The sequence below is a fragment of the Xiphophorus maculatus genome, chromosome 18, assembly GCF_002775205.1.
Source record: "Xiphophorus maculatus strain JP 163 A chromosome 18, X_maculatus-5.0-male, whole genome shotgun sequence".
Lineage (NCBI taxonomy): Eukaryota > Metazoa > Chordata > Actinopteri > Cyprinodontiformes > Poeciliidae > Xiphophorus > Xiphophorus maculatus.
The window spans coordinates 20,197,096-20,223,346 of NC_036460.1; the positions used below are offsets into that span (position 1 = coordinate 20,197,096).

General features: G+C 39.1%; 3 protein-coding genes across 3 annotated transcripts in view; 1 reads left to right on the plus strand and 2 right to left on the minus strand.

Moving 5' to 3' along the window:
* The window catches only part of cpd (carboxypeptidase D), a 33,596-nt gene extending 29,225 nt beyond the window's left edge, over positions 1-4,371 (minus strand). The window contains exons 1-2 of the mRNA XM_023351521.1: positions 3,538-4,371; positions 1,719-1,966 (exon numbers count right to left, since the gene is read on the minus strand). Of these exons, the coding sequence (XP_023207289.1) occupies positions 1,719-1,966; positions 3,538-4,178 (889 nt within the window). The 5' untranslated portion in view covers positions 4,179-4,371. The remainder of the gene's footprint in view (positions 1-1,718; positions 1,967-3,537) is intronic.
* An 11,826-nt stretch (positions 4,372-16,197) lies between these two features.
* LOC102220652 (beta-crystallin A1-1) lies at positions 16,198-19,007 on the minus strand. Its single transcript, XM_005815415.2, has 6 exons — positions 18,840-19,007; positions 18,421-18,487; positions 18,187-18,305; positions 17,939-18,080; positions 17,579-17,721; positions 16,198-16,739 (listed from the first exon to the last, which is right to left on the minus strand). The coding sequence occupies exons 2-6, from the start codon at positions 18,457-18,459 to the stop codon at positions 16,592-16,594; spliced, it is 591 nt and encodes a 196-aa protein (XP_005815472.1). The 5' UTR covers positions 18,460-18,487; positions 18,840-19,007; the 3' UTR covers positions 16,198-16,591.
* Positions 19,008-20,542: 1,535 nt separating this feature from the next.
* On the plus strand, positions 20,543-25,526 carry LOC102220912 (beta-crystallin B1-like). The gene is made up of 6 exons (XM_005815416.3): positions 20,543-20,903; positions 22,102-22,175; positions 22,248-22,366; positions 23,241-23,373; positions 23,643-23,785; positions 24,677-25,526. Exons 1-6 carry the CDS (start codon positions 20,777-20,779, stop codon positions 24,843-24,845), a joined length of 765 nt encoding a protein of 254 aa, XP_005815473.2. The 5' UTR covers positions 20,543-20,776; the 3' UTR covers positions 24,846-25,526.
* Positions 25,527-26,251: the final 725 nt, after the last annotated feature.

Below are 26,251 nucleotides of genomic sequence, written 5' to 3' on the forward strand. Positions count from 1 at the left end.
AAAACAGACAAACTGGGTCCAGGGACCCATGTTTTTATGAAGGCAATTAAATCAGGCTGAGCTGACGCATAAGGAGTCGCCTCCCGATGGGCTCTCGTTATAAAACTTGTTACAACACAAGAGCATCACCAGAGGAAACCTGAGCCGAAACCTGAAGCTACAGACTCGCACAGCACCATCCTAACAAAGCTAACCAAACAAAGAAGCAACATATGATGGTTGATCCAATTTCAGGTTTCAGGCACACAATTGTTACTGTACCTGATAGTATTCCAAAAATTAGAAACAAAAAGAAAACAGAATGGTGTTTGTTGCAGGTTTTCTTTGCATTGGTACAAATAATAAGGGCCACACGCTAAGACTCTAAAATGTAGTCATTGAATATCTGTGACTGCGACGTATTATTAACACAAATGCTAAATTTGTTGGCTGTTCTTTTCCAAGTGACAGGAATTCTCCTTTTGCATTGACAGTAACACATTGAGCCTACTGGTGTTCAAGAGGTTAAAGGTCACAGGGACTGTTTGAAACATCATGTCACATGCAAACAAAGTATGGATTTATTCCAGCCTCTATTGTCTTTACATTACTCATTCATGTAAAGACAATAAATCAGTTATAATATCAGTCATACCACAATTATGACTGATTTACTAAAAACTACTTAAGTAAACAAGTGGAGGATGGAGGGGATTGAATTTAATGTTGAATTCCTGGCAACAATTAATACCTCAGAGAAGAATACTGTATATTATCATGTTCAGGAAGCAGAAAACAGTATAAATATTAAAAGAATGACTGATGAAAAAGACCAGATTGTAAATTATTGTCTTTCAAAGCAAAATAGTATTTTTTCTTGGCACAAAAATGCCTTTTGAGTGAGGAGCAATAAAACAAGAAGTGCTTCCAGATATGCATGATGACAAATATTTGCCCCTTAAGACTGTTTGACTACAAACAATGGAAATACTTTTGCAACAAAGATCATCTATGTTCTGGAAATGATTAATTTGTCTTTATTTGCCAACAGCAGTCTATTTCTTAGTAGAAACACTTTTATGTGAGAATTAGGGAACCAGTACAATCTTTAATTTAAAGATGGAGTATGTAACTTTTATAAAAATATATATCTTTTACATATTGGTTAAAACTGTCGTAGGATATGTCAAAAAAAACTTTTCTAGAATGTAGATTATATTAAAGAGAAAAGCAGACATAAAATCCTGCCGTGTTCCTGATAAAAGAAACAGAGTCCTGCCTTCAATTAAATAAACTGAAACAACTTGAATCTAATTCATCCTGAACATGCTGCAGCTTGTGCACCAACACATTCCTGAATATGCTGCAAACAATCCGACAATCAGAAACATTCTTAGGTTTTAGACAGACGGTCCCTGCACAATCACTTTAAGGGAGAGTTGTATGTCCACAAATGACAGACTTACGCTAACATCAAAAACAATAGCAGGCCAGCTGTAATTGAAAAGCTTCTAGGACAGCACAAAGAATGTGACCCATAAAACTGGACTCAGTCTAAGCCAGCTGACTGTGGCTGTAAAAACATGACTAAGATTAAAATTGTTTGAAGCAATCTCATAACAAAAACTGGCCTACTTTTTAATTTCCCGACATCACACTGATCATACTGCAGTGGACTTTCACCGTCAGATTTATTTTAAACATTTTAACATGAACAGCTGAACGGCTAAACCACTCACCTGGCACATCGTACCAGTAGGCTCCGTTGGTGATCCCGTCTTTAAAGGTTTCTCCGGGAGAGCCGGGACAGTTAGGCTGACCCGTCTTCATCGCAGGGTGATTTTGGGAATACACCAGGGCCAGGTAGCGAAACAGACTGTCATCCTCCGACTGGCTGTAGAAGTCCTGTTGCGGGTGGGAGGCAGAGTCGTCGAAAGGGTAACTGGCCACCACAGTGCCGCCGTGCAGGTTCCCAGAGAGAACAAATCTGTGGAGACGGGAGCAGCAATTTATGTAAGTTAGAGCAATAATTAAACAATTCAAAACAACTACAACTCAGAAAGAGTAGTAGTTTATTTTGTCACCACACAACCTACAGCTAACTTCCAATCTGAGATTAACACACATTTATTTTAAAGTTTTTACACATTTTCACTGGCATTTCCCAAATTATTGTGTTTTGTTGTTTTTGCCAGTAGCAAGAATATCTGTTCAGCCTAAACAGATGCCTGCACTCCAGCTGCTGCTGCTGTGAAGCACTTTTTGTTGTTCTTTGTCAATTTTTAAAACAGAAATATAACTGCTCAATAAATGTTATTCCACTTTCACGATGCCATTTTGTTTGTCTTGAGTCTGCTTTGTTACTTACATCATTAGTCAATGTATGTTATCACATGTTAACTACACATCTATTAAATGATGATGTAAGTTAATAGCAGCTCTCCTCTCTAAATAACTGGCTCCAGGCCTTTGAAAATGCTTTGTCTGCTGGTCACAAAATGACTAAATGTGAATTCATCTGGCAAAATTTTGCTCTAAAATAGCCAGGAAATCTGGAAAAATCTCATTTAAACATCTCTGATTGCTGGTATTCTCCTTGGTGAACTGCAACGGGATGCGCCCATGAAGGTTGCAGATGGATCGACATTTACTTGAGCACAACATTTAGAAAGAAAAGCATGAGGAAAACATTCCACTGAACAGGTATCAGAGGACAGTTATGTAAGGCAAGGCAACTTTATTTATATAGCACCTTTCAGCCAAAGACAATTCAAAGTGCTGTAATGTCAAGGTGCTACCAAGATTGTTTTTCTGAGTCACTGGCAACAAAACATTTACACAACTAAACTTTGAATGTGAATGCCAGCTGACATCTTTTCAACTAAACATGAGAAAAGTATCCACTGCTTTAGGCCAGCCGTAGAAGATACTTCCTCTGATAAACCATCTGAGAATGATCCAGAAATAGCCCAGGCCTCAAGAACTGGAAGCTTACATGTGCAACCTTTGAAAGTATAATGAGTTTGCAAAGAACATAACCACAAAAAGATTAATATTCTGAGCAATAACCTCATGAATATAACTACATTTAGAAGGTCTTATTCCATATGTTTGCCTTAGAAATATACATTTTGCTTACAGATAAGATAATCGGCCAGTTTGATGAAGTCTGGCTTCAGGATGTCACACCTGGTACAAAGATGGCTGAAAGCAAACATGAGGAAGATGGACACAAGGAAAATTGGGATTTGTCTACTCGACATCCTCACTGCCATCTCTACCAATAATATTCCCGTGGCCTTACTTTATAATACTGTGCAGTCCTAAATATGGTATGATATAAATTTCACATGGATCCCAAAAAGATAACAGAAAATGTAAAACATCAAAATGTTAAACAATGTCTTCACTTTTATTTTTTGTTTCCGAGGAAGGCTCCAAATATTGATAGATTATTTCTAAATAGACACAGCTTATTGTTGTGGTGAGAATTCCTCTAAAAGGGCGAACAGGACCACTTTTTTATGATATCTGTCTGCAGAGAACAGCAGTACTCACTTTTTCTCCTTGATCCATTTTATCACAGCCGTCACCTCTGGAACGATATCTGGACTCACTGTTGTCCCGTCAAACTGATCGGGAAAACTTCTGTTTAGGTCCTTATTTCTGGCATTATTTCGCCCCCCGTTTTCACCGTCGCAGTCCCCTTCCTTCGACTTCTCAAAGCCGTCAGGGTTCATGCTGGGCATGATGTAAATATCCGTGCTGTTCACCAGCTGCGTGACTCGGTCTTCCTCCCCGTACTTAGCGAGCAGGTACTCCACCAGGTAGACCAACACCTGTCTGGACACGGTCTCGTCTCCGTGCATGTTCCCCACGTACTTAAATTTAGGTTTCCCCGGCGTGTCTTTGTTGGGATCCACAGTGATCCGCATCACCCACAACTCCCTGCCCTCCACAGACCGACCAATGCTCGACAGGTTCGCAATGTGGGGGTAGCTCTGCGCTAAAGCCTGTAAGCGTCTCGTTAGGTCAACATAATTGTAGAACTGGTTGTAAGTCTCTATCGTTTCTGAAGCGCCGGTGCTTCGTCGCAACTGCTTCTCGTCTTCACCCTGAGACACAACAAGACGAAACAAGGCGGAAAGTAACACCAGCTGTTTCAACGTCTTCGGAAGAGGCTCCCAGATGAGTACCATGTTGACCTAATAACTACTTCCACACCATCCGGTCTTCTCAACTAAAGAACTGAAACGAATGATTTTCTTTCTTTTTTTAAAAAAAATTTAAAAAAAAAAGGTCTTTCTTCGCGTCACAGCTGTTTTTCTGCCGTCAGGGCCACACCAGCCTGCCTCTTTCTTTTCACTTCCGTTCACCTCCGTGGGCGGGGCTACAATGTGACGTAACTTTTTAAGGTGGACCAGGAGAGTTAGCCTGGCGCGGGTCTAATCCCTACATGAAAGAAATTTAAGTTTCGTACACGAGAGTTTTCGGGTATCAAATATAGCCGTCAGTCAATAACTTTTTTAATAATCTGTTTTTGTGGGGTTTAGTTCAATACTACTGGTATAGCTACAGTAAGGAAACTTTCTGACTTAAAAGACATAGTTCAAAACCGGAAGTTCATTTAAATTTATAGTCATTGGTCCGGGTAACCTTCGCCCTTGAGATTTCAATCCCGAGTATATTTTTTAATTTAAAATTAAAATCAACCGTATTTGGGGGAAAAACGACGGGGGAATGGGACAGTCCGAAACTGAAAAAAATAACAAAAATTGACACTTAGCAAATAGAAATAATCTAGGAAATCCTTGAAAAATAAGTTTAGTTTGATTTGATATCAAATAGTGAAGAAAACAACTACGTATGTTTGCTTTATGCGGTGCATTTGCCACAGCGCAAGTTCATAAAATGCACCAAAATACAAATATTTCTTCCCCTGGTATATTAGAGTATTTTCCGATTTTTGATTTTTCAGCAAACACATTCTTTGTGTTTAATGATGGTAGCATATTTTCAATTCTGCGAAAACAACAAAACGTAAAAAGAAATGTAACAACAATTTCTGGTCGTGTATAGCCTAATTTAGAAGATCAAAAGAAAAGCTGAGACATTGCTTAATTTTGTTCAAGTTGAAGCGCTATTTTTCAATGGATTCAGCAATAATGTGATGGAAGTTGTGCAAACAAATAACCAGCATCTCACTGTCTGCCCAAAGCTGTTCTACTCACAAATGTATCTAAAAAGTACATCTGAATTATGCTAAGCAAACCTTTGGTTAAGTCAGGGACAAACGTACTAATGTGAAGACATAATTAAAGATTTAGGGAAATGGAGCCAAGCTTAGTTTACTGGCTGTGAAGCTTTCAGGAGCCATTATCAGAACATTTAATCATTACAAGACACATTTACTTAAATATTAAACTGGTTAAACTAATGCTCTATATGGCAACTCAAGTTATACATTAACTGTTATGTGACATTTTAGTAATTTTGTTAGTTCCTAATCAATCCTGCTTCTAACATGAAACATTTTGTATTCAGAGATTCATTTTCTAAAGACGGCCTTTTTACAAGCTGACACAAGTTTCTCTAATCTTAATGATTGGTATAACAACAGCTATTTTATCACGTTTTGTTTGTCAATTATTACTTCAGCCTGTTTAGGGTGAAAGACTTCACTCTACCCTGATTTTTATTGGATCATGGCTCTTTTCCCAATAAATTGCCAGTGCAAAAATTAGTTTAACTAATATTATATCCACAGACTCTTGAAAAATGTCCCGAATATGACAATTTCTGCATATTATTGTTAGCAAAAAATATTTATTTTTTTATCTGCAGCTAAATCAAAAACACTTTGTGTCCATCCTTCTATTAGACACAAACTAATAGTGAGTTTTGTAATAAACTGATCTTGTTTTGGAAAAAAATACTGTGTCATAACGAGATAAATAAACTCTTCCACTTGCTTATTTTCCTTTCTCATACATTACAGCTGAACAATTATCTTAGTACTATAGATGACAAATCTATTTAAAGCATTCAAAAATAACAGAAAAAATATACATTTCCTGCTTCCCACTGAGGAAACATCAAAACATGGACATATATAAGAAAACATTTGAATTTAGAAACACAGTGTTGAGAATTTAGTAAAGTTCTAGTGTCAGATTCTTTTTTTCAGTTCCTGCTTATCAACAAAAGTGGAGGTTGCATTGGGTGGAGATACAGTAATACTGGCTAGGTTATTATATTCTGAACCAGATGGCTGCCGTATTTTGAGACCCATTGTGCTATATCAAAGATTTTAAATTAGAAGTGCTGTGCACCTCAGGTAAAACCATTTAGTTCTTGATTTACAAGTGCATGTCTCAATCACTCGCAGTGTGACTAATACGTTCCAGGTCCTACCAGTAACATTGGCTGCATTTTTAGTCATATCTATTTTAACCCAACATTTGTTTCTTGGTGGCTTTAAAAGAAAATAAAAGATTAACCCTCTTCATTCAAGCTCACAATCAACTGAAGGCTTCAAGAAAAAAAGGCAGAGCAGCTCAAACATTTATGGAAGCAACAGTTAAAGACTAGAAAATTCCTGAAGAAATTTAACCGGGGCCTGCCAAAGTGTGCCTGTCGGTTTGGACCCAGTGTTCGGATGCTAAAAATTAGCATCAATGCTAAGATTAGCTACTGCGCAAGACAGTGACCTGACCTGAGAGAAAAAGATAATGCAAGGTAATATTATTGCATCACCTATGGCGGTGCACTAGTGGAGGGCAGTGAAGTGCTAATGTTTGTGCTAATGTTAATGTACTGCCTTGCTATGAAAGGCAGCGCACTAACCTAAGAGAGAAAGATAATACAGGCTAAAATTATTGCACCGCCTACGGCCGTGCACTAACCAGAGGGGAGTATTAAGGCTTTTATTTTGAAATTTTAAGTATACTTCATTTTAAATGTCCAAACTAATCCCATGAGTAACAGTGATTGGGTTAAATCGTTTCTATAATGCCCAAAAGAGCAATTACCTGATGTAAAAATTGTCAATGCTTTTATTTTGAAATGTTTAATAAGCTTCATTTTAAATGGCCACACTAATCCCATGTGTAACAATGGTTGGGTAAAATCAATTATAAAATGCCCAAAACACAAGTAGTCCTAAAGGCCAGCTCAGTCCTCCTCTGTAGTAACTGACAGTTCCGCCATGTTGTAGTCCTAACCTTGAGTCATTGTAGTTCTAAAGAGCAGCTCAGCTGTCGCGTGATGAAGCAGACAGGAAGAGACAGAATTCCAGTAGTTTGAAGTAGTTTGTTTTTCTGAAAGATCTGAGAGGAATATTCAGGCTTTTATTTTGAAATGTTCAGTAAGCTTCATTTTAAATGTCCAAACTAATCCCATGAGTAACAGCGATTGGGTGAAATCAGTTATATAATGCCCGAAAGAGCAATTACCTGATGTAAAAACTGTCAAGGCTTTTATTTTGACATTTTTATTAAGATTAATTTAAAATGGCCACACTAATCCCATGTGTAACAATGGTTGGGTAAAATCAGCTATAAAATGCCCAAAACACAAGTAGTTCTAAAGGCAGACTCAGTCCTCCTCTGTAGTAACTGACAGTTCTGCCATGTCGTAGTTCTAACCTGCATGTTCTGCCATAGTTAGAACTACAGTGATGCGTTTTTGTAGTCCTAATCAGCTGCTCTGCCCTGTCCTGTTCTTTGTTCTGTTGCTATGGTAATGAAGCTTGTCTGTCAGACACTCAGGGCTGACAGAATTCCATTTCTTTGAGCCAGCCAGTTTGACAGAAAAAAGCAGTCCTAACAACTCCTTCCCGTTCGGGAACCGTGACACGTACTTGAAAACCGTTTGGAGCATCTGAGAGGGCTATTTGTCGTCTCCAATAGTACCACGATTCATATTCTCTACCTCACTCACAGTAATAACAGCGATGAGAGAAAGATGGTGTGTGCTGAGCTCAGAAATTTTTCAGAAATGCATTGAAGTCAATCTGTGACTATCCTCAGAGGGATATTGAGGCTTTTATCTTGAAATTTTCAGTAAGCTTCATATAGAATTGTTGTTTAGGTTAAATGAGTTATTTACTGGCAAAACAGCCAGTAGTTCTAAATGGCAGCTCAGCCCTCTGTTTTAATTCAGTGTTAGTTAGAACTACAGATATGGCGTATTTGTAGTCCTATCTATTAGCATTAGGTTAAAGGCTAAAGCTAATAGATAGGCACTATCTGCGCAAGCCAGTGCCTTAACCTGAAATAACAAGATAATGCAGGCTAATATTAGGCCCCAATAAAGAGACGTTTTATTAGGTGTGGAACAATAGGTGCCTGCCATGCAAGACATTCTTGTTTAACCTTCTTGTTTTCAAGAAGGTTAGGGATACAAATTTTCTAACCTTGAAAAGTTGAAGATTTTAGAAATTTGGAATGAAGATGATGTCATGGAAAAGAGAACTTCCAACTACAAACACTTGTTTGGATTCTTGTTGGAAAGAAAGAAAATGGTTAAAATACTAGTGGAAACCATTTTTTTTTTTTGAAAAAAATAGTACTTAACAGTTGATTTCTTTTTACATAAAATCATGGTAAGTCTGGCTATTTTAGACCATGGGTCACCAACCTTTTTGAGACCAGGAGCTACTTCACAGGTTCAGAGTAACACGAAGGGCTACTTGTTTGATACAGACATAAATTTTCTTTACAACAAAAATTCATTTAAGTAAATATGATTACATGCTGCCTGATCATATTAATGTTAGGGACTATGCACAATAGTTATCAGTAAGGACAGCTATGGTTAATTGCTATATTGTGGTCAGACGTTCTTAGTTCAGAGTTTTAAGTTGGTGAGGTGGGGAACGCCGAAGCCTAAATCTTATAGGTCAGTTTTCTTTTTCTGTGAGTTAAAAATGATGACTGGAGTTTGAACCACTCATCATTTGAACCTCAGGTTCTGCCTGAGCTTTTTACAGTGCGCGGTTCTGGCGGGTTGTCGGTTTATTAGCTTTTTTGTGATTTTGTGAACTGAACAGCTGACAGGTCACCTGTGGGCTGACACAAGCAGATGTCGAAAAAAAATGTCTGACAGATTGGAAGGTACAAAACTATCACTGCACCCGACCTGCAGGAGCACAACCACCTCTCCAACGCGCAAACATCGGCACAAAACTAAACCACTAAAGCAGCGCACCCTTTTATTTCTTTTTTCTTTTTTTTTACACAAACGATGCTAAATAATAAAGACATTGAAGCGAAGCAGTGAGATCCACGGAAAGAGGAGGATTGGCGAAATCTTATAACTACGGGAGGTTCAAACTCCACTCATCATTTTTAGCTCACAGAAAAAGCAAACTGACCAATAAGATTTAGGCTTTGGGTGCCCTTTGACCCCCACAGACTCACACTGATGCGCGCTACATACAAGATGTTTTGGCACAAAAGAACTTTTTCTTCTCCATAATTTTGTTATTAGTAAACAGGGTTGGATAATAGAAATACAATAACTTTTCTTTTTTTAATTTAAAGGAAAATCTCTCAGTGCGTCCAGCTGTACAGCTGCTGCTGCAACAATCCAAACTCTCAGTCACTTGTGGGCAATTTAGAATCACACAGAAAAGCTCCAAAAGGGAATCAAACTCAAAACTCTGAACTAAGAACTTCTGATCACATAATAGCAATTAACCATAGCTGCCATGGTAAATTATTACTGATAACTACTGTCAGTAGTCCCTAACATTAACATGATCAGGCAGCATGTAATCATATATATATATATATATATATATATATATATATATATATATATATATATATATATACATAGCCAAGACAATTTATGTCTGTATCAGACAAGTAGCCCTTCGTGTTACTCTGGACCCGTGAAGTAGCTCCCAGTCTCTAAAAGGTTGGTGACCCCTGATCTAAGGAATCTGGGTGAATGAGAAAGACAACGGTATACTTTAAACTTCTACTTTAATAATTCTGTCTTTTCCACTTTTCCTTCTCTAATGTCTCCTCCCACTTAGTTAATTAAGAAAACAGAGAAATAAATATATGGTAAACTGCTCTAATATTCCCTAAGTAAACATGCTCTGATCTGCATCCAGAAGAGCTTAGAAAGTTCTCAATTAACTATTGTTCTATTGTCTTTTCTGCAAAGAAAATATCATAAAGCATAACTTATTTTAAATACTTCATGTGAATAGCTGCACATTTAATATGCATGTCTTAAAAGTCTTAACTGTGACATTTGTAAAGCATTTCTTGAGGAAACAATGATAGTTCCCCTCTCTGCTGTCGCTATCCCCAAACATCCTGGTACCAGCAACCCCCCAAGCTCCCCTCTCTGCTGTCGCTATCCCCAAACATCCTGGTACCAGCAATCCCCCAAGCTCCCCTCTCTGCTGTCGCTATCCCCAAACATCCTGGTACCAGCAACCCCCCAAGCTCCCCTCTCTGCTGTCGCTATCCCCAAACATCCTGGTACCAGCAATCCCCCAAGCTCCCCTCTCTGCTGTCGCTATCCCCAAACATCCTGGTACCAGCAACCCCCCAAGCTCCCCTCTCTGCTGTCGCTATCCCCAAACATCCTGGTACCAGCAACCCCCCAAGCTCCCCTCTCTGCTGGCGCTATCCTCAAACATCCTGGTACCAGCAACCCCCCAAGTTCTCCTCTCTGCTGTCGCTAACCCCACAGCGTTATGGTACCAGCTGTCGTTACGCAATAGTCAGCCCTGCCCTCAACCTCACAACACCCAAGGAGTGACTATTGACCAGCTCTCCGTCCAACGGGTCCAAAAAATCTCTAAGCCTTCGAGTATTACCCTGAAGCAAGTCTAGTAGAGATGATCTATCTAAGCTGGTGTTGAAGGAGACTCAACTAGCCTTTAACTACCTACAGTCCAAGAGTTATGGCCTTTTCCAGTTAAGAAGCAATCAGCTGAGTAGCCCTCACACCTGCACAACCTCAATAACCACTCCTATTAACGGTAGCGCCCCCTCTAAGTACAACGTGCGCTTGTTACAGACTAGTCAAAATCCTCTTTGAAATAGAAGCAAAGCAGACCTGGCTGTTGTCCTTCGAACACTTCAGATCTTCATCACTCAGTCACCTTTGTCTTTTCTCCAAGTCTGTTGCTGCAACTTTGAGATCCTAGGGTTGAGGCAGAGTAAGGCAGCCAAATCAGGAACCAGGGCTGAGGGTCAAGGGGTCTTGTCCCTTCTGGCGGTGCGAAGTCTCAACTTCCCCATGGCTCCAGGGTGCCAGACCTCTCTTCTTGGTGCCCTTGGCCTTATATACCCTTTCAACCCATGCCTCTATAAGGCGTACGTGACCTCTCGAGCATGCAACTACCTCATCAGAAAGTCCCAGCCATTCCCACATATACCCTGCTTCCCTCCCTTACTTTCCTCGTGACCATCTTAGTTTCAGATCCTTAATTGGGACACAGCTCTGGGGCAAGTCCAGACATGTTCGGACTTGCCTTTTTCCCTTGCCTCTGTATCTAACACATTGTTTGATTATTACTTCAATTACAGTTTTATATATGGTGTATGATCATCATAAGTAAATTCAAAATATCTTGTCCCATAATCATCAAAAAATCAAAATGCAAGATTCACTTGCTCAGGCCTTTATGATCTGTTGTCTGCATTAGTCTGGAATGATCCCACCTCCTCATACCAGTTTTCACAACACAGTGACCCCCCAATACTTACGTCCAGTTACCTGAAATTTTTTTCAGTTATTAAAAAATCCAGGGTGGCACCCAGTACCTCAGCGTTCCCGAATTATACATGTCAACAAAAATACGCCCAACTCTCCGGAATATATTCGGTTTTGGTGTTTCTTCCTCCTGCGTTTGATCAATTTGTGGCTCAATCTTGGTTTTTTCCACCCTGGATTCCATTCTGTCTATCTTGATTTTTAAAGCCACGATCTCCTTATTTAATTCCTCGTTCTCCCTAGTAAGGCACAGCAGTTTTTCTGACTTTTCTTTTAAAGATTTTTCCGCGTCATTTTTTGCCATGGCCCGCTTCCGTTCTAGTTTAATTGTTAATTGTTGCATGTTGCAATAATCATTTTGCATTCTTTCAATTGTTGTTCTCGCTTCCTCCAATTCCAAATTAACTTTAATCATTTGTTTTTTATAATACCCATTCGAACTTATGAGTTTGCAATTCTCTACATGCCAATTTGTTGAGTCATCGGTCCTGTTCAGTCTCTCTAGTTTCCTCTTCAGACTCTCCACTGTTTTCTGAAGCTGCTCATTTTCACTGTTCAGCTTCATCTGGTTCTTCTGGAGAATCTCTAACTTTTGTAACGTGAAATCTTTCTCCGCCATTGTTTCTTTCTCGTTCGAACCTTAAACTGCAAATGAATTTCTCTGTGGAATCTGGGAATACAAAGACAGTCACCAGTGATGTCACAAACAGGATGTGTGACATCACAGTTCAACATCATAGCCACAAGTAGTCTGTTGGGTGTGGGGGGGAAGGGGGATGTTTTTTTTTTAAAAAAACTTTATTAACACTGTATAACGACAGAGAGAAACATTTGTTCTGCCTCAAGAAAAAACAAATACAGATAAACATGTTCAAGAAAAAGAAAAAGCTAAGGGGCTTCGGTTCCCAACTGTACATTCAAAGCAATACAGATTTCAATTGTTTTAATATCTATTTTTTGTCTTTGATGGTCGGGATATAAAACTTAACTTCATGGTAAAATGCAGCAAGGCATGGCTTCCCCTACCTGGAACAGTGAATATGATATTTAGCTAGTGACAATAAAGGATTTATCAGAAACTCTGAATTGTTGAGCTTCTAGTGAGGCCAAGTAAGAATCTTCCCATAACAGCATAAATTGTGCTTCTATGTTGTTGTGGATAAAGTCACATGTATTGCTAACTAAGGCTAGGCGCCTGACTACAAATATGGTAATAGGCAGTCAGAAAGGTTCGGCTGAGGAGCCGAGTGTGAATAAAACACCAAGAGACAGGTAGTAAGTTTAAGTTATTGTATTCAAGCTTACAGTTTTGCATAAATTTATGGACCAGTTCGGCAAACATCAAAGAAGCTCATAAACCGACGACCCACCAGAACCGCACACGGTAAAAAGCTCTGCCAGGATCCAAACAACTGCTCTCTTAGAACTACGGGAGGTTCAAACTCCTGTCATTCGTTTTTATGTTGTGTCTCCCAGTCCTCCCTCATCGCCCCCTGGTGGTCCCAGTGCTCCCTTGTCCCTTCGCAAGTCAGTCACTGCTCTCCTTATGCATTGCTATGGGCAGGCCCCAATTATCTTGAGACATTTTATTTAAATTGAATGGAAACAAAAATCAAAGAAGGCAAAACATATATATGTATCACCACATGCTTTTTGAGGAATTAGGAAGCTACAGCAGAAAAAAGCTTCTCTGATCCCAGCAAACAAAGAGGGCTGAGACTTCAGAGAGGACCAGCAGCAAGTTCTATACCCATACCAACTTATACCAAGTTGTATTACCTATGCTGAAACGTTTTCTAAAAAAAACACACAGATGCAGACTATTCAGGCAAAAACTTCTTCTGTTTGACAGTTTTTTTCCCATAGTGTTTCACAGTTGTTGCTTTAAGTTTTATCGTGACTCTGCTTCCTGTCTTCTACATAATAAGTAGATAAATACATGAATAAGTAAATTAATAAAATTTGCATCATTCACTAAGAGAGCAATAATGTTAACGTACAATGTTTTTTGTGAGCCATATGAGCCAAGAGCTGCCTGCTTTTTCCTATCTTTTACTCATGTTGGTTTATCTGACGCCCCATTAAAGGTAGATTCAAATGTGAAGTTAAAAGTTTTCTGAAACATCAACTTCCGTCAAATCTATATGTAGGTTATTTCTCATTTGCAATACATCCTGTTACATACTTTGCACGTGCCTTAGAATGAATGATGTACAATTGACAGTGTGATGCCATCTTTTTTTTTTCTTATGACATACTTAATCGTTGCTTGACCAATTAAATTTGAGCCAGCTGGCATTACAAACTAACTTAATTGTAATACAACTGGGATTGAATTGGAATGTATATAACCTGTCTTTACAGCTAGATTGATTTGAAAAAATTGTTTCTATATGAAATAGAAATGTTTGTTTTGATATGTCTTGTTGTAAACCAGCTCTGTATAAATAAACTCAGTAATTTGACTACGAAACGTTGCCGTTTTAGGAAAGCAGACTGATGCAAATATGGTTTATCCAAAACTTGAGGTCATCCATCATCGACGCCCTGCTTGTGTGCATCCATGTAGGCAAAATCACACTCGCAGCTCTTTAACCAACTGTGTCATGTACATGCGTGATTTAGAGACAGATTTTAAACAGAGGCACTCAGGATCATTAAACTCAGTGGATGCTGCGTTTTGCCTTTAGCACATCCCATGACAACACAATTCTGTCAACTCCTGTGCATAACCTTTTTTGTTGCTGTAGTAATTGCCGATTAAGAGTCTGTTAGAAAAACAAGAATAAGTCAAGTGTGGAGGTTGAAACTGAGAGACACCGTAAGAGGATGGCAAAGGAAAGAAAAGAAAATGAGTAAGCTCCGAAATAAAACAATCTTGTATCTGAAAAGTAAGACAGAGAAAACTGGGCAAATAAGACAATAAAACTACAGATAGTCAGAATCAACTATTGCTGATGACAGGCTATTGTAATCAATCTATTAGAGAAAAAGCAATCATATAAGCATTCATGGCTAGATTTAATAAAATTTGTTAAAGAGCTCCAACAAGAACACGAGCATTCACCTGCTTTCACATCAATATTTAAATATCAAAGTACATCAAGTCTATCATCAAGTGTCAAAGAGTTTTAAAGAAAGCGTAAACTTCCAAACAGTCACATCGTGGCTCAAACAAAAACAGCCAAAGCGGTTCGCTTCAGCCTTCCTGTGATTTTTGATCTCAGAGGGGTTCAACTCCTGAAGAGCCTGACGTCCTGTCACCATGGCCACCCTGAGTGTTATGCATGAAGCCCACTTTAATTTGAATCTCCATGCACAGAAAACTTTCTGCTGCCTTTGTTGGTTTTCAGGAAGAGGCACAATCCCTTGGTGAAACTAAAAACAAACATTTATTCATCCATTATAATTATAAGGCTATTAAGTCGTTGTAATGTCAATTGATTATTGAAAGAAATTCACAATAGAGGGACCAGTCTCTCTATAAGAAAAATTTAAAACTGAACACATAAACACCCATTAATGATAAGAAGCAACAGGAGGAATGACTGCTTAGAAAGACACAGACCGATCGGATGCGTATCCGATTCAAAGGTGATCTAACGTCCTGGTGGGATTCATCCAACCTGAATGTCATTGATACTCGACAAACGTCACTATTCTGCGTCCTGATACGTGTAAGCAGGAAGAAAAGCAACAACCATGGCGTACTGTAAGCCCAGATCTGAAATTTTAGTCAAATACATGGGAGACAGCCTCAGAGAGCCTCAGAAAATCCTGTCGCATGACTTTGCTCTGAAGCACCGTGACAGAAAACCGTACGGTCTAGATAAATTTCGAAAACATTTTACCGGAGCAGGCATGCATATCAATGTCAGGACCGATTTTGATACCAATCGTGCGATATTTGTGGGCGTGATGGCGTGATTTCAAAATTATTTTGGGGTCAAAAATTCTCTTCATTTCTCACTCTAGCAGAGGGGCAATCAGTCTGAGGCACACTCTAATTTTAGGAAAAATGAAAAACGTTGGGTCGCTTAGAGACAAATTGTGGACAAACCGTAATTGGTATGGACGAGCCGTCTTCACTTTCGAAGAAATCACGGACATATCTACAAAATGAAATTTGAATGGCATTTCTACGTGAATTCGTGACGACACAGAAAATCCTCAAAAATAGGGTATTTTTAGGATTTTTCCCATTGACTTATAATGGGGTTTTTTCGTAGTTTTTTGCGAATTATGTCGCCATGTTAACCCCAAATCCCACCAAAAGTAATAGCTCCAATGGCGTGAATTTTCGGCACGTTTTGATACCTCATTTGTAGGTGTGCACGCAGCGGTATGAGCCGCATTAACGGTTACGGAAGAAAAATAAAGATTAAAGAGACCCTTGTTGGGTGTAGAGTAATAGGTTCCTGCCATTGCTTTGCATGGCAGGCCCCAAAGAAATCCGAACACCCTGCAGGTTAGAAGCAGACTGTTTGAGTTTGTGTTTATTTTAAGTTGCCCATTCTTTCTTTTTTCGTCACCGGCATCAGCATAGTGACCCACAAACATGTGAAGTTACACAGCAATGCCCGAGTGACTCCGCTGCTCTGTTGCCACTGCGAGGCTTTTTACTCCCCTTTTCTTCTTTCCTCATGGGGCATCAGTCCAGAGCTTCTCTTCATTGTCAGTTTTTTTTTCTCCTCTCAATCCCTTGTAAGTGCTTTTTATTTGGCAACAAAACAAACATTGTGTTAGCTTCTCAATTGGGAAACCCCAAGAGGTGCAGGAATGACAGGGTGAATGGAGGAAGATGAATAAGGGGAGAAGAAAGAAGAGGAGGTGAAGAGTGAGTGGTAGGGAGAGGTGGCTGCAGGCCTCATTGCTGGATCCGACGCAGCGACTGCACCTGGAAGGACTGAGCATGGGAGCCCCACTCTCTGTAGTGTTTGTATTCGCCACCATGCCGGTCGCACTCCATGATGTATTGGTAACCACGGTAACCTGGGAATTGGTAGCAAACCCAACTGCAGGAAGAAAGAAAAACCAAAACCAAAAATATCAAGCAATATTTTTGCATAAGATATGACAGAAATTAAAAGAAACTCCACTACCAACACCGCTCTTACAGATCAGAACAGCCGAACCCTATTTTGTTTTTTTAAATGGGCTAAACCTGGGTAGCATTAGAAATGCAGGTGAACAAGCACCAAACACAAAATTATAACTTACCTGTCAGCTCTGCTACTATCTGATTATATTTGGAGTTGGGATGCTGTGTGTTAAGTTGGTGTCTCCTGCCTGCAGGATCGGAAGACTGGATTATGTGCTTTGTACAGGTTTGTGCCGCATCTTATTGTACCCCAGAATCTCAGCTTATTTCCTCAGTTTAAGTGTGTGCCTGTAAGGGTGTGCAGAAACTGTCCCCGAACACATATGTGGGGCCTCACTGGAGGCTTTAAGTCAGAATGGTGTTTTTATCACAGCAAGGCCAGCAAGTTGAAAAAGAGAGATCATGCAGCTCTTTAATTCATTTGTTTGTTAATTACCAAATGCACCAAGTAACGTTAAGAATGTTTCATTTAGCAAAATGGTTTTATGCAGTCTTTACAAATGTACTATTTAAAATATTTTAACTTTACTTAATACATTTTAAGAAAATTAACTTTTATTTATATTCCAGACTCCTTCATTTACCACACCCTTTCAATCCCTCATGACTAAGCAGAGAAGAGATTCTTGAGATTGCCTCACCTTAATTTCAATGTTTGTGTCCTGTAGCACAATGCTGCTACATAACATGGGCTGTTAGTCATGTCTTCAGTTGCCATGATTACATTGTGTGCATTTAGAAATGAAGACTTACGCTCCGCTCTGAACTTGCATAGATCCGATCTCATTGTTGCTCCAGCCCATAGCCTGCAGGGAGGGGTAGTCATCGTTTATCTCCCACTGGCGACCTATGAAGTTCTCCCTCTCAAACAGCACCATCTTGGACTCCTTGTGGTTCTGCTTGCACACAAAACAGTCAGCTTAGCTAAGTTTAAGGTAAAACCCTGCTACATTTTACAAACTGGTGATTGCATTTGACTTTTGTTCACATTTGTCTTAGTTTTTAGTAACTTGAGTTAAATTTTGTTTGGGAGTATTGTGATTTTTTCATCAAATAATCATTGCTGAAGATCCGAGAGCAAGCTAAAGCTGTCGATTTGGGAGAGAAACTCACAGCGGAGCAGATGGGTCGGAAGGACATCATCCGCTCAATGTGGTAGGCGTTGCTGCCACTCCACGACTCCCAGTGAGGATACTCTCCTCTCTCCAGCACAAACTGTTGTCCACAGAAGCTGGAGTGCTCATATCCTGCCCAGCTGTTCGCCGACAAGCGCATAGTCACACAAACATTTCAAATAAATCATTTTTTAAAAAGGCTAAAGGAGACTATTAATCAACATTTCTTGTTTTTGTCTCACTTACGCCCCGCACTCCACCTTGAGGGAGCGGATGTTGTCGATGCTGCACTCCATGATGTTCTGGCAGGCTGAGGTGAACTCAAGACGTTTGCCCTGGAAGTTTTCCTGGTCGTAAGCTGTGATCTAGAGAGAATATGCATGTGCATACACCATGGTGGCTTTTATTAAATTAGGCATGAAATTAGAAAAAAATGAAATCCACTTTTGGCAATCTCCAGTGACGAATGATCTCACTCACCTTCCATGGTCCCAGCGGGGTGGGATTATTTAGAGCCATGCTGCTGTGGATTTCAGTGAAGATTTGCCTTTAGAACAGAAAATATGTGAGGAAAGCTTATAGTTAGGTCATACTTTAATATTTATTTATGCCACCTACATTTTATGTTTCATGTTTATTTAAAAGATTTCGCATCAATGCAGTTTCAACTAAACTTATGTCATCTGACATAAATCTAAAACCACATGTTGTGATTTAAACTTCATCCTCATGCTTGCAGGTTGGATGTAAACTCTATGTGTGGCCGGTGCACAGTTCGTATGTGTGCGTCTTCCTGACTGCCTTCAGTCTACATGACTCAGCAGAGTGATTGTGCAGAAAAAGTGCAAAAAACAAAATGGCACGTGTCTGCACATTAAGAACTAAGATAGAAGGCTTACCTGACTGCCCAACAAAGATTGGCGCTCAGTTCTCACAGGGACTTCACAAAAAACGACGTCCTGACCCCAAACTGAACGGACCTATTTATACATGCTGGTGCTGAGATGTAACTGGACCGGTATGGGTCGGGAGTCAGCACATTGCTGGTCCCGTTCATTGTTCGGTACTGAGCTGTTGGGCTTTAGTGAGCTGCGGCTGGACTGAACGGAGGGCACTGTGCCCAGTGCAAATAAGCAGAAGTTCCAAGTGTTTCGTGTCCAATGGGCCGGGCCGAGTTCTGGCACAGCAGAGTTCAGGAAAAAGATCATCACAGTTTGGTCATGACAAGAAAAGTCCATTTTGCGCTGTGGTTGTCGCCGATCAGAGCATCACACCCCACATGACAGAGCATGCGTGCATTTAGAGGTGAAAGGACCGTCTTTGGTCCTTTCACCTCTAAATGCATACATGCTCTGTCATGCACTCACTACCACATGGGAGGATACACACACAGTCACACACATTTAATCCCTGTTCAGACATTTACATACAAACCACACAGAAACCTTCACTGTCAAGCAAGCATCAATACAAGCATGGCAACATGTCAACCAGCTGTGTCCAAACTCTGATGTAATTTTTCTTGTCTAGCAGTGAAATAATATGATTCAGGACAAAATAGAATAATAACAAACCTTAACCATGAGAGAACTATGTTTTATTTCATGATCTGGAGGATTTTGAGTTTTGAGTTTAGTTTTTTTTTTGAGTTCTGCTTTAAGTTAATCCTGTGGTTTACGTTATTTATTTGTTACTTTTGATTTTTTTGTTTGTTTGTTTTTTTTCCTCAGTCATAAAAATGCTCTCAAAATGTCATCCCTTTCTGCTAATTAGACTCTAATTTCTCATCCTGCCTGTTGTACCTCTGAAATGATTGGCAACCAGATTACATTTTGACATCAATTTATGTGAACCAAATGAATTGTGATGAAGATGAGTAGTTTAATTCCATTGATCTTACTAATGTTACTAATGTGTACTAAAAAGGTTGAAAAGTATTTATGGTGTTTTAATATTTAATTCATTGCTTTCTGAGATCTTTTAGCCCACTTCATGTTGTAAGAAAAGCTGCTATTTATGAATTTCATGATTCTACAGATGTGTCAGTACATCTGGGTGTGAGTGATGAAACTAAAAAAAATTAAAATTTGTTAATGACAACAAAAGTTTTATTTAGCAGACCAACTGTTAGTTGCAAATCAGGTGTGGAAATTCTAGGTCTGTCAGGCCACTAGAGGCCTGTTCATTAAGTGCTCTCTGAAGAATAGGTAGCATTTATTTTGTGCTTTTGTGCTCTGGAACCAATCTGCCTAAAACCTGGATGTTTTATTTTGTCAATTTAACTTGACCATGTCTCAGCTACTCATTTGTTTTCACTTTACATTTTAAAATATCTTTCTTTTTCAAGTATGCTTACATTTTTCCATTACTCTCTTAATATTTTTTGTATGTGAATTTAATATAGGCCTAACTATAACAGGGGCACTTCAGCACCGTGACCAGCAGTCCCCTGTCTGAACAAAAACACCGATGCCAATCCTATAGTCAGCACATTTACCGTCCCAGGGCTCAAAGGCTTAGCAGCAAACACGAAAGAAAAACTAAAAAAAATAATGTGGCATAAAAATAGCCATAAAAATTATATACATAATAGCTGTTGGAAGTGGCAGGAGGTTAAGTTCAACAATGGAAAAATGTGGTTCAAAACCTAAAAGTAGAAGGTTCAGTGTGGGTTTGTGTGTCACCAACTTTCTGCTGATGGCAGTGACTGTCCTCAGCCCCCAACAATGGGGCTGCACAATAAAAACCCTGCTGCTGACTGAGCATAGATCACCAATGGATTAACAAAGTGACCTTTGACCCATCACCGTCCTCCCAGCAGCTCTGAGCCAATGAGATGTCAGAATCTGGCCTTTATAGATTCGCTCTGGAGGTGAATGTCTATATATATATATCTCCACTCAAAAGGCCTCCGTCCATCACTGTCTTCAAAGATCGGTCCATTTCAGCCTTCAGCTGTGACTGTAAGTGTCCACACCGAGGTCTTCTGTCTCTGGTAGAAATGCAAGGATGCTAGGGAGGATACTCTGGTTTGCTCACTTAGTGGACTGAAACAACCAAGCCAGACTATTTCTCATGCTATAACTTTGGACTGAGTAGGTGGATAACTTAGATAAAATACATTAGTGTATTATTTAATACTAATCTGCTACCATAAGATAAAATCAACAGGGACGAGTGAGAAGAAATTGGATCCAGACATGACAAATTTGTTTCTATTGCTCTTGCTAAGAAAAAACGTCAAGGAATGTTCAGAATATTTTCAAGAAATAATGTCACTTTTTGGAGCAGAAAACGGAAGTTTTCTAATAATGGAGTTATTGTAATGATTCTGACCAGGTAAAATATGTGGAAGAGGTCAATAATACCCTCTTTCCAAGGAGTGCACAGGCAGTTTTCGCAGGCCGTCTTGGGTTTGGGTTTCAGGCTTTTTAAGCAAATGCAAGAACAGAAAAGGCTTTTTAAGGGTTATTTATTGTATTGATTTAAGGTCACTTAATTTTAATTATCAGATTCTTTCAATTACTCACCACAAATGTTTCAGTTGCAAAAATTTTACTACAGTAGACATTTAAAGAAGTGTCCAGTGTAACATAATTCAGGATGGAAAGAGCAACTTTCTCAGCTTTATTTGAATTCACTTTCTTAAACACAGGAGGAGAGGTACAAAACCTGTGTGAGTATTTAATAATATGTTTTATTTCTGCAGGTGCAGCAGAGCAACATGCACAGCCAAAGTTACAAGAAAACAGCAGTTCTGTGTAGACATTTGTAGTAATTTCGGTATAACTTAAAAAACTAAATTATAAATATTATATATGACTTTAAATGCATGCATGTGTGTACAAACAAAATATATTTCAGTTTTTGAGCATTTTGTTGGTTGCATAAAGAATTTTTACCATCGTTATATTAAAAAAGCATCTTGATGTCATCAGTGTCACCTGAGTTAGGTTATTCTCAGGGAACCCCAGGCTGTGGGCCTACCGTTTGTTTGTACCTAAACAGCCTGATCATATTTACGAGGTTTATCCGCTTTGCAGCCTCTCAGATTCAACACAGATTGATCTTAACAAGAAAACAGCTTCAGTAGACTGTGACACACTTCCTTACTCTCCTGGTTGCATGTAATGGTGATTTATATCATCGCTTTCTCTTCAGATTTCATCATGTCTCACTCAGGTGTTCAGGGCAACATTGGCAGCCACCCTGCCATTGGCCTGCGCAATCACAAGGTACTTCAAAAACCAGAAAGCAGTCCAAGAAAGCAAATAAAAAATCTAAATTGACATTTTTTTTCTTACCAGATATATCTCTATGAATATGAAAACTTCCAAGGCCGCAGGATGGACCTGTTTGGAGAGTGCCTTAATCTGTGTGAGAAGGGTTTCGACAGAATTGGCTCCATCAGGGTGGAGTGTGGACCGTAAGTCACCAAACTGTCTCACAGACTATGCCTCACTGTAATATACAGTCACCAAATGCTTCGTTCAGTACACTTTTTGAGAACTGCGCTGGAGCCCCATTTGCCTGCAGAACTTCCCTTATTCTTTTAGCATAGATTGTCCAGTTTTGGTGAATGTGGCAGTGAGTCCGTGTTAGTGAGAACAACTGGGAGAGCGACCGAGTGGTCTGCGAGGCGAGCAGTGGGGTACAGTCAGATGAATGGAGGAAGAGGATCATGTGTGTAAAAATCTGAAGAAAATCAGAGAGATATAGAGGGGTGAGGTTGTGGACAGCTATGAAAGTTAGGAGTAGTTGATGTTAATGGGACACCAATGGAGCTTTTGTAGAATAGGTGTGATTAATGGCTCCATGTGATGATACAGCCTGCTGAATTTTGGACCAGTTGTAATTTTCAAAGGGTTTTATGTGGAAGGCCATACAAATTTTTAGTTCTTGGCTGACATTGGAGATGCAGGTTTGTTCTTTAGCCCATCTGCTTAAGGGTTCAATGTGTAGTTATATATTCAAGATACAGTTATTGCAACAGCTGGTTATTTCATCTAATGTTGGTTTCCTGTCACCTTGAGAAAGTCTGCTTGTTCTCCTCTGCCCTCTGGCATCAACAAGGCATTTCTATCCTCAAAACTGCTGCTTACAGGAAAAATCTCTGTTTTTCAGACAATCCTGTGTGAATCTAATTGATGGTTGCGCATAAGAATCATAACAGTTTTGGAAACACTCAGACCATGACATTACATACCAACCACCATGCCGGTCCTTTGCTGAGATGCTTCCTAATAAAGTGTACATTTTCCCCAACACATGCTAACATACCTGTCTTTCTGACCATCCAGCTGGGTTGGCTATGAGCAGCAGAACATGACTGGTGAGATGTTCATGCTCGAGAAGGGCGAGTACCCCCGCTGGGATACCTGGTCCAACAGCTACCGGTGTGACCGCATGATGTCAGTCAGGCCCGTTCGAATGGTGTGTTGTCACCGTCCTATTTTTATCCATCTCTGTTCCCATCATCAAAACCATCACTTTTTCTTATTCTTCAATCCAACTTTCATTTGATGCATTATGCTTTAGAGGAGATGCTTTCAAGAGTGTATTTATAGGCTTGAGATTATTTTTACTTAGATGTTTTTTTATTAGGTGATATTTTAAAATGTACTATCTTGCTGTCTATTTAAAGGATCAGACATATCTATTGCAAAGAGGTAACTCACTGAAAGGTGAATGTATTTTTTCAGGATCCACAAGACCACAAGATTTGTCTGTATGAATGTGCAAACTTTGAAGGCCGTAAGATGGAAGTGTGTGATGAGGATATTCCAAGCTTGTGGTCCTACGGTTTCCAGGATCGTGTCGCCAGCATTCAGGTCACCGGTGGAACGTAAGCCGTTACCAATCTTCTCCTTAGTGTTACTTTTGTCTATTTACGGTCACTAGTTATTTGTGCCCTAATGTTAGCACTTGCTCTTGCACTGATACAAGGTCAAAGGATTTGGAGCCAAAGAAATTAGTGTATATTTGTAAAATGAACAGAAAATTACTTGTAGGTTTCTATTCTTTACAATTTTAAAGTTTTACAAAGACTCTAGCCAACCGTCTGTTTTGGTGCACCGCCTTGTCTTGGTAGGTTTATCTGCAATACTTTTCCAATTTGAGATTTTATTTTATCACCTAAACCCACTTTAAACGTTTCCACAGCTTTATCTGTCTATTGATATTAGCAATTCTGTTTCCTCACTAAAGTTTTCTAATTAAACTTTGAGGCTTAAAAAAACTGATGGATTAAAACAGAGATTAAATTACACACAGGTGAGTTCTGTTTAATAATTACATGAATCTGAACAAAGATGATTGAACTTGTATTTAGGACTATCAGAGTCAATGTTATACTGGTGTCAGATTACACACAGATGGACTCTATTTTATTAATCAGATGATTGCAAAGGAAAAGCTTTCAACTTGAATTAGGATTTTCAGAGTGAAGAGCTCTAAATGTAAATGCACATCACACTTTTAATTATAAAACATTTTGAAACCCATATATCATTTTTGTTCAAATTCACATTTATTCAAACCCTCGTGTTGGTCAGTCATATAAAATCCCAATGAAATGCTATGATGAATGAAATTTGTTGTTTTAATAATATAAAACTGGAAAAAGTGCAAGGTGCAAAATTGCTTTTGCAATGCACCATATTACATCCATCCAAATTAATCATAAACTTAAGCATGAATGTAAGTAACATCTGTTTCTCTTTACTTCTTCACAAAGGTGGGTGGGTTACCAGTATCCTGGCTACCGTGGCTACCAGTACGTGTTAGAACTGGGACCTTTCAAGCACTGGAACGATTGGGGAGCCCACCACCCCCAGATCCAGTCCATCCGCAGGGTGAGAGACATGCAGACGCACCGCCGGGGCTGCTTTGAGGTGACCGCATAGAAGAGTGAGACGGACTGGAAGAAATGCAGCGAAAGCTGAGATCTGTCTGTGGAGGTTCTTCTAAAGGACAATTAGACATGTTTTGTTTCTTTTATTATGCTCAATGAAACAATTGAAAGTATGACGGTCAGTGAATCACTCTGTGAGAAAACCCCCAGAAGGAACACTCACCCATAAGACAGCAAAAATTAAAACAAATATTTTGTCCTGGGTCTGAATTGGGGTTGATAGGGTATTAATAGCTTGTGTTTAAAGGTCTTTTTTTTTGCATTAAAATTACTTGATTATAATTTTTACCTGCTTGCTTATGCTATCCAAGCTGAAATGATGCCAATGATGCCTGTTCAGCAGGGTACTACCCCCTCTCCAAGGATCCATCAAATAAAAGGTTAATCACAGAGCACTACCATGGACATCTCTCAGATCCGCACTGCAGTAAGTTTGCAAGGCAGGGGGAAGCACTATCTCCTCATCTCCAAGAATTAACCAGAGTGTCTCACAGTCAGAGGACGATAAGAAGAAAGCTGTGCAGGGTTGTGATTGCTTGGAACTAAAACTTTTTTCCAGCTTGTTTCTGCCCACATGGATGGGGCTGTTCCAAAGTTTTGCATTTTACATTTTCTCAGGGATGCTGGCATCTGAAAACTTTCCAATGGAAACCAAATAAATATCTTGAAACTAGTGGGGTTTATTTTTTTTCATTTTTCTTAACTGTTTTCATGTTCGTATTTAAAGGCCAGAGGCCAAGATGTTATTTTGTAAGCTGTGTTGATACAATTCATCAGTATGTGGGTTACATCTATACCTGTGTTTATATTTTTGAATATAAATACAGCAACAGAATATATATACCTTACATAAGCAAAACATTGCATAATTACTTTCATATTTTTATTTTATACTACCAAAGATAAACTGTGGACAAAGGCAGTTTTTAAAATTTCAGTGTGAAGCCTCAAAATGATAAATTCTGAGAAATTTAATTTCTCATTGAACTAACTAACTAACTAACTAACTAACTAACTAACTAACTAACTAACTAACTAACTAACTAACTAACTAACTAACTAACTAACTAACTAACTAACTAAATAAATAAATAAATAAATAAATTCCTGTGAGATCTCTTTAAGTATTGTGGTATCATCTCAAAAGCACTGGCTTTACTGCAGCTCACTTGCTAAAACTGCATTGCATTTAAATTAAAAACTGTCATAAATTGGAGGAAAACAGTAAAACGTCTCCTGTAAATAAGATGTCACCTATAAGGCTATACGTGTGCAGTATCTAAATGTAAAGATGATTTACTGTCATTTTCATCCAGAACAAACGAAATACTAAAAGTACTTATTGAAGGGTGGGGCTTAAAAGTTAGGTATTTTTCAGGCTCATGGTGCCATTAATCA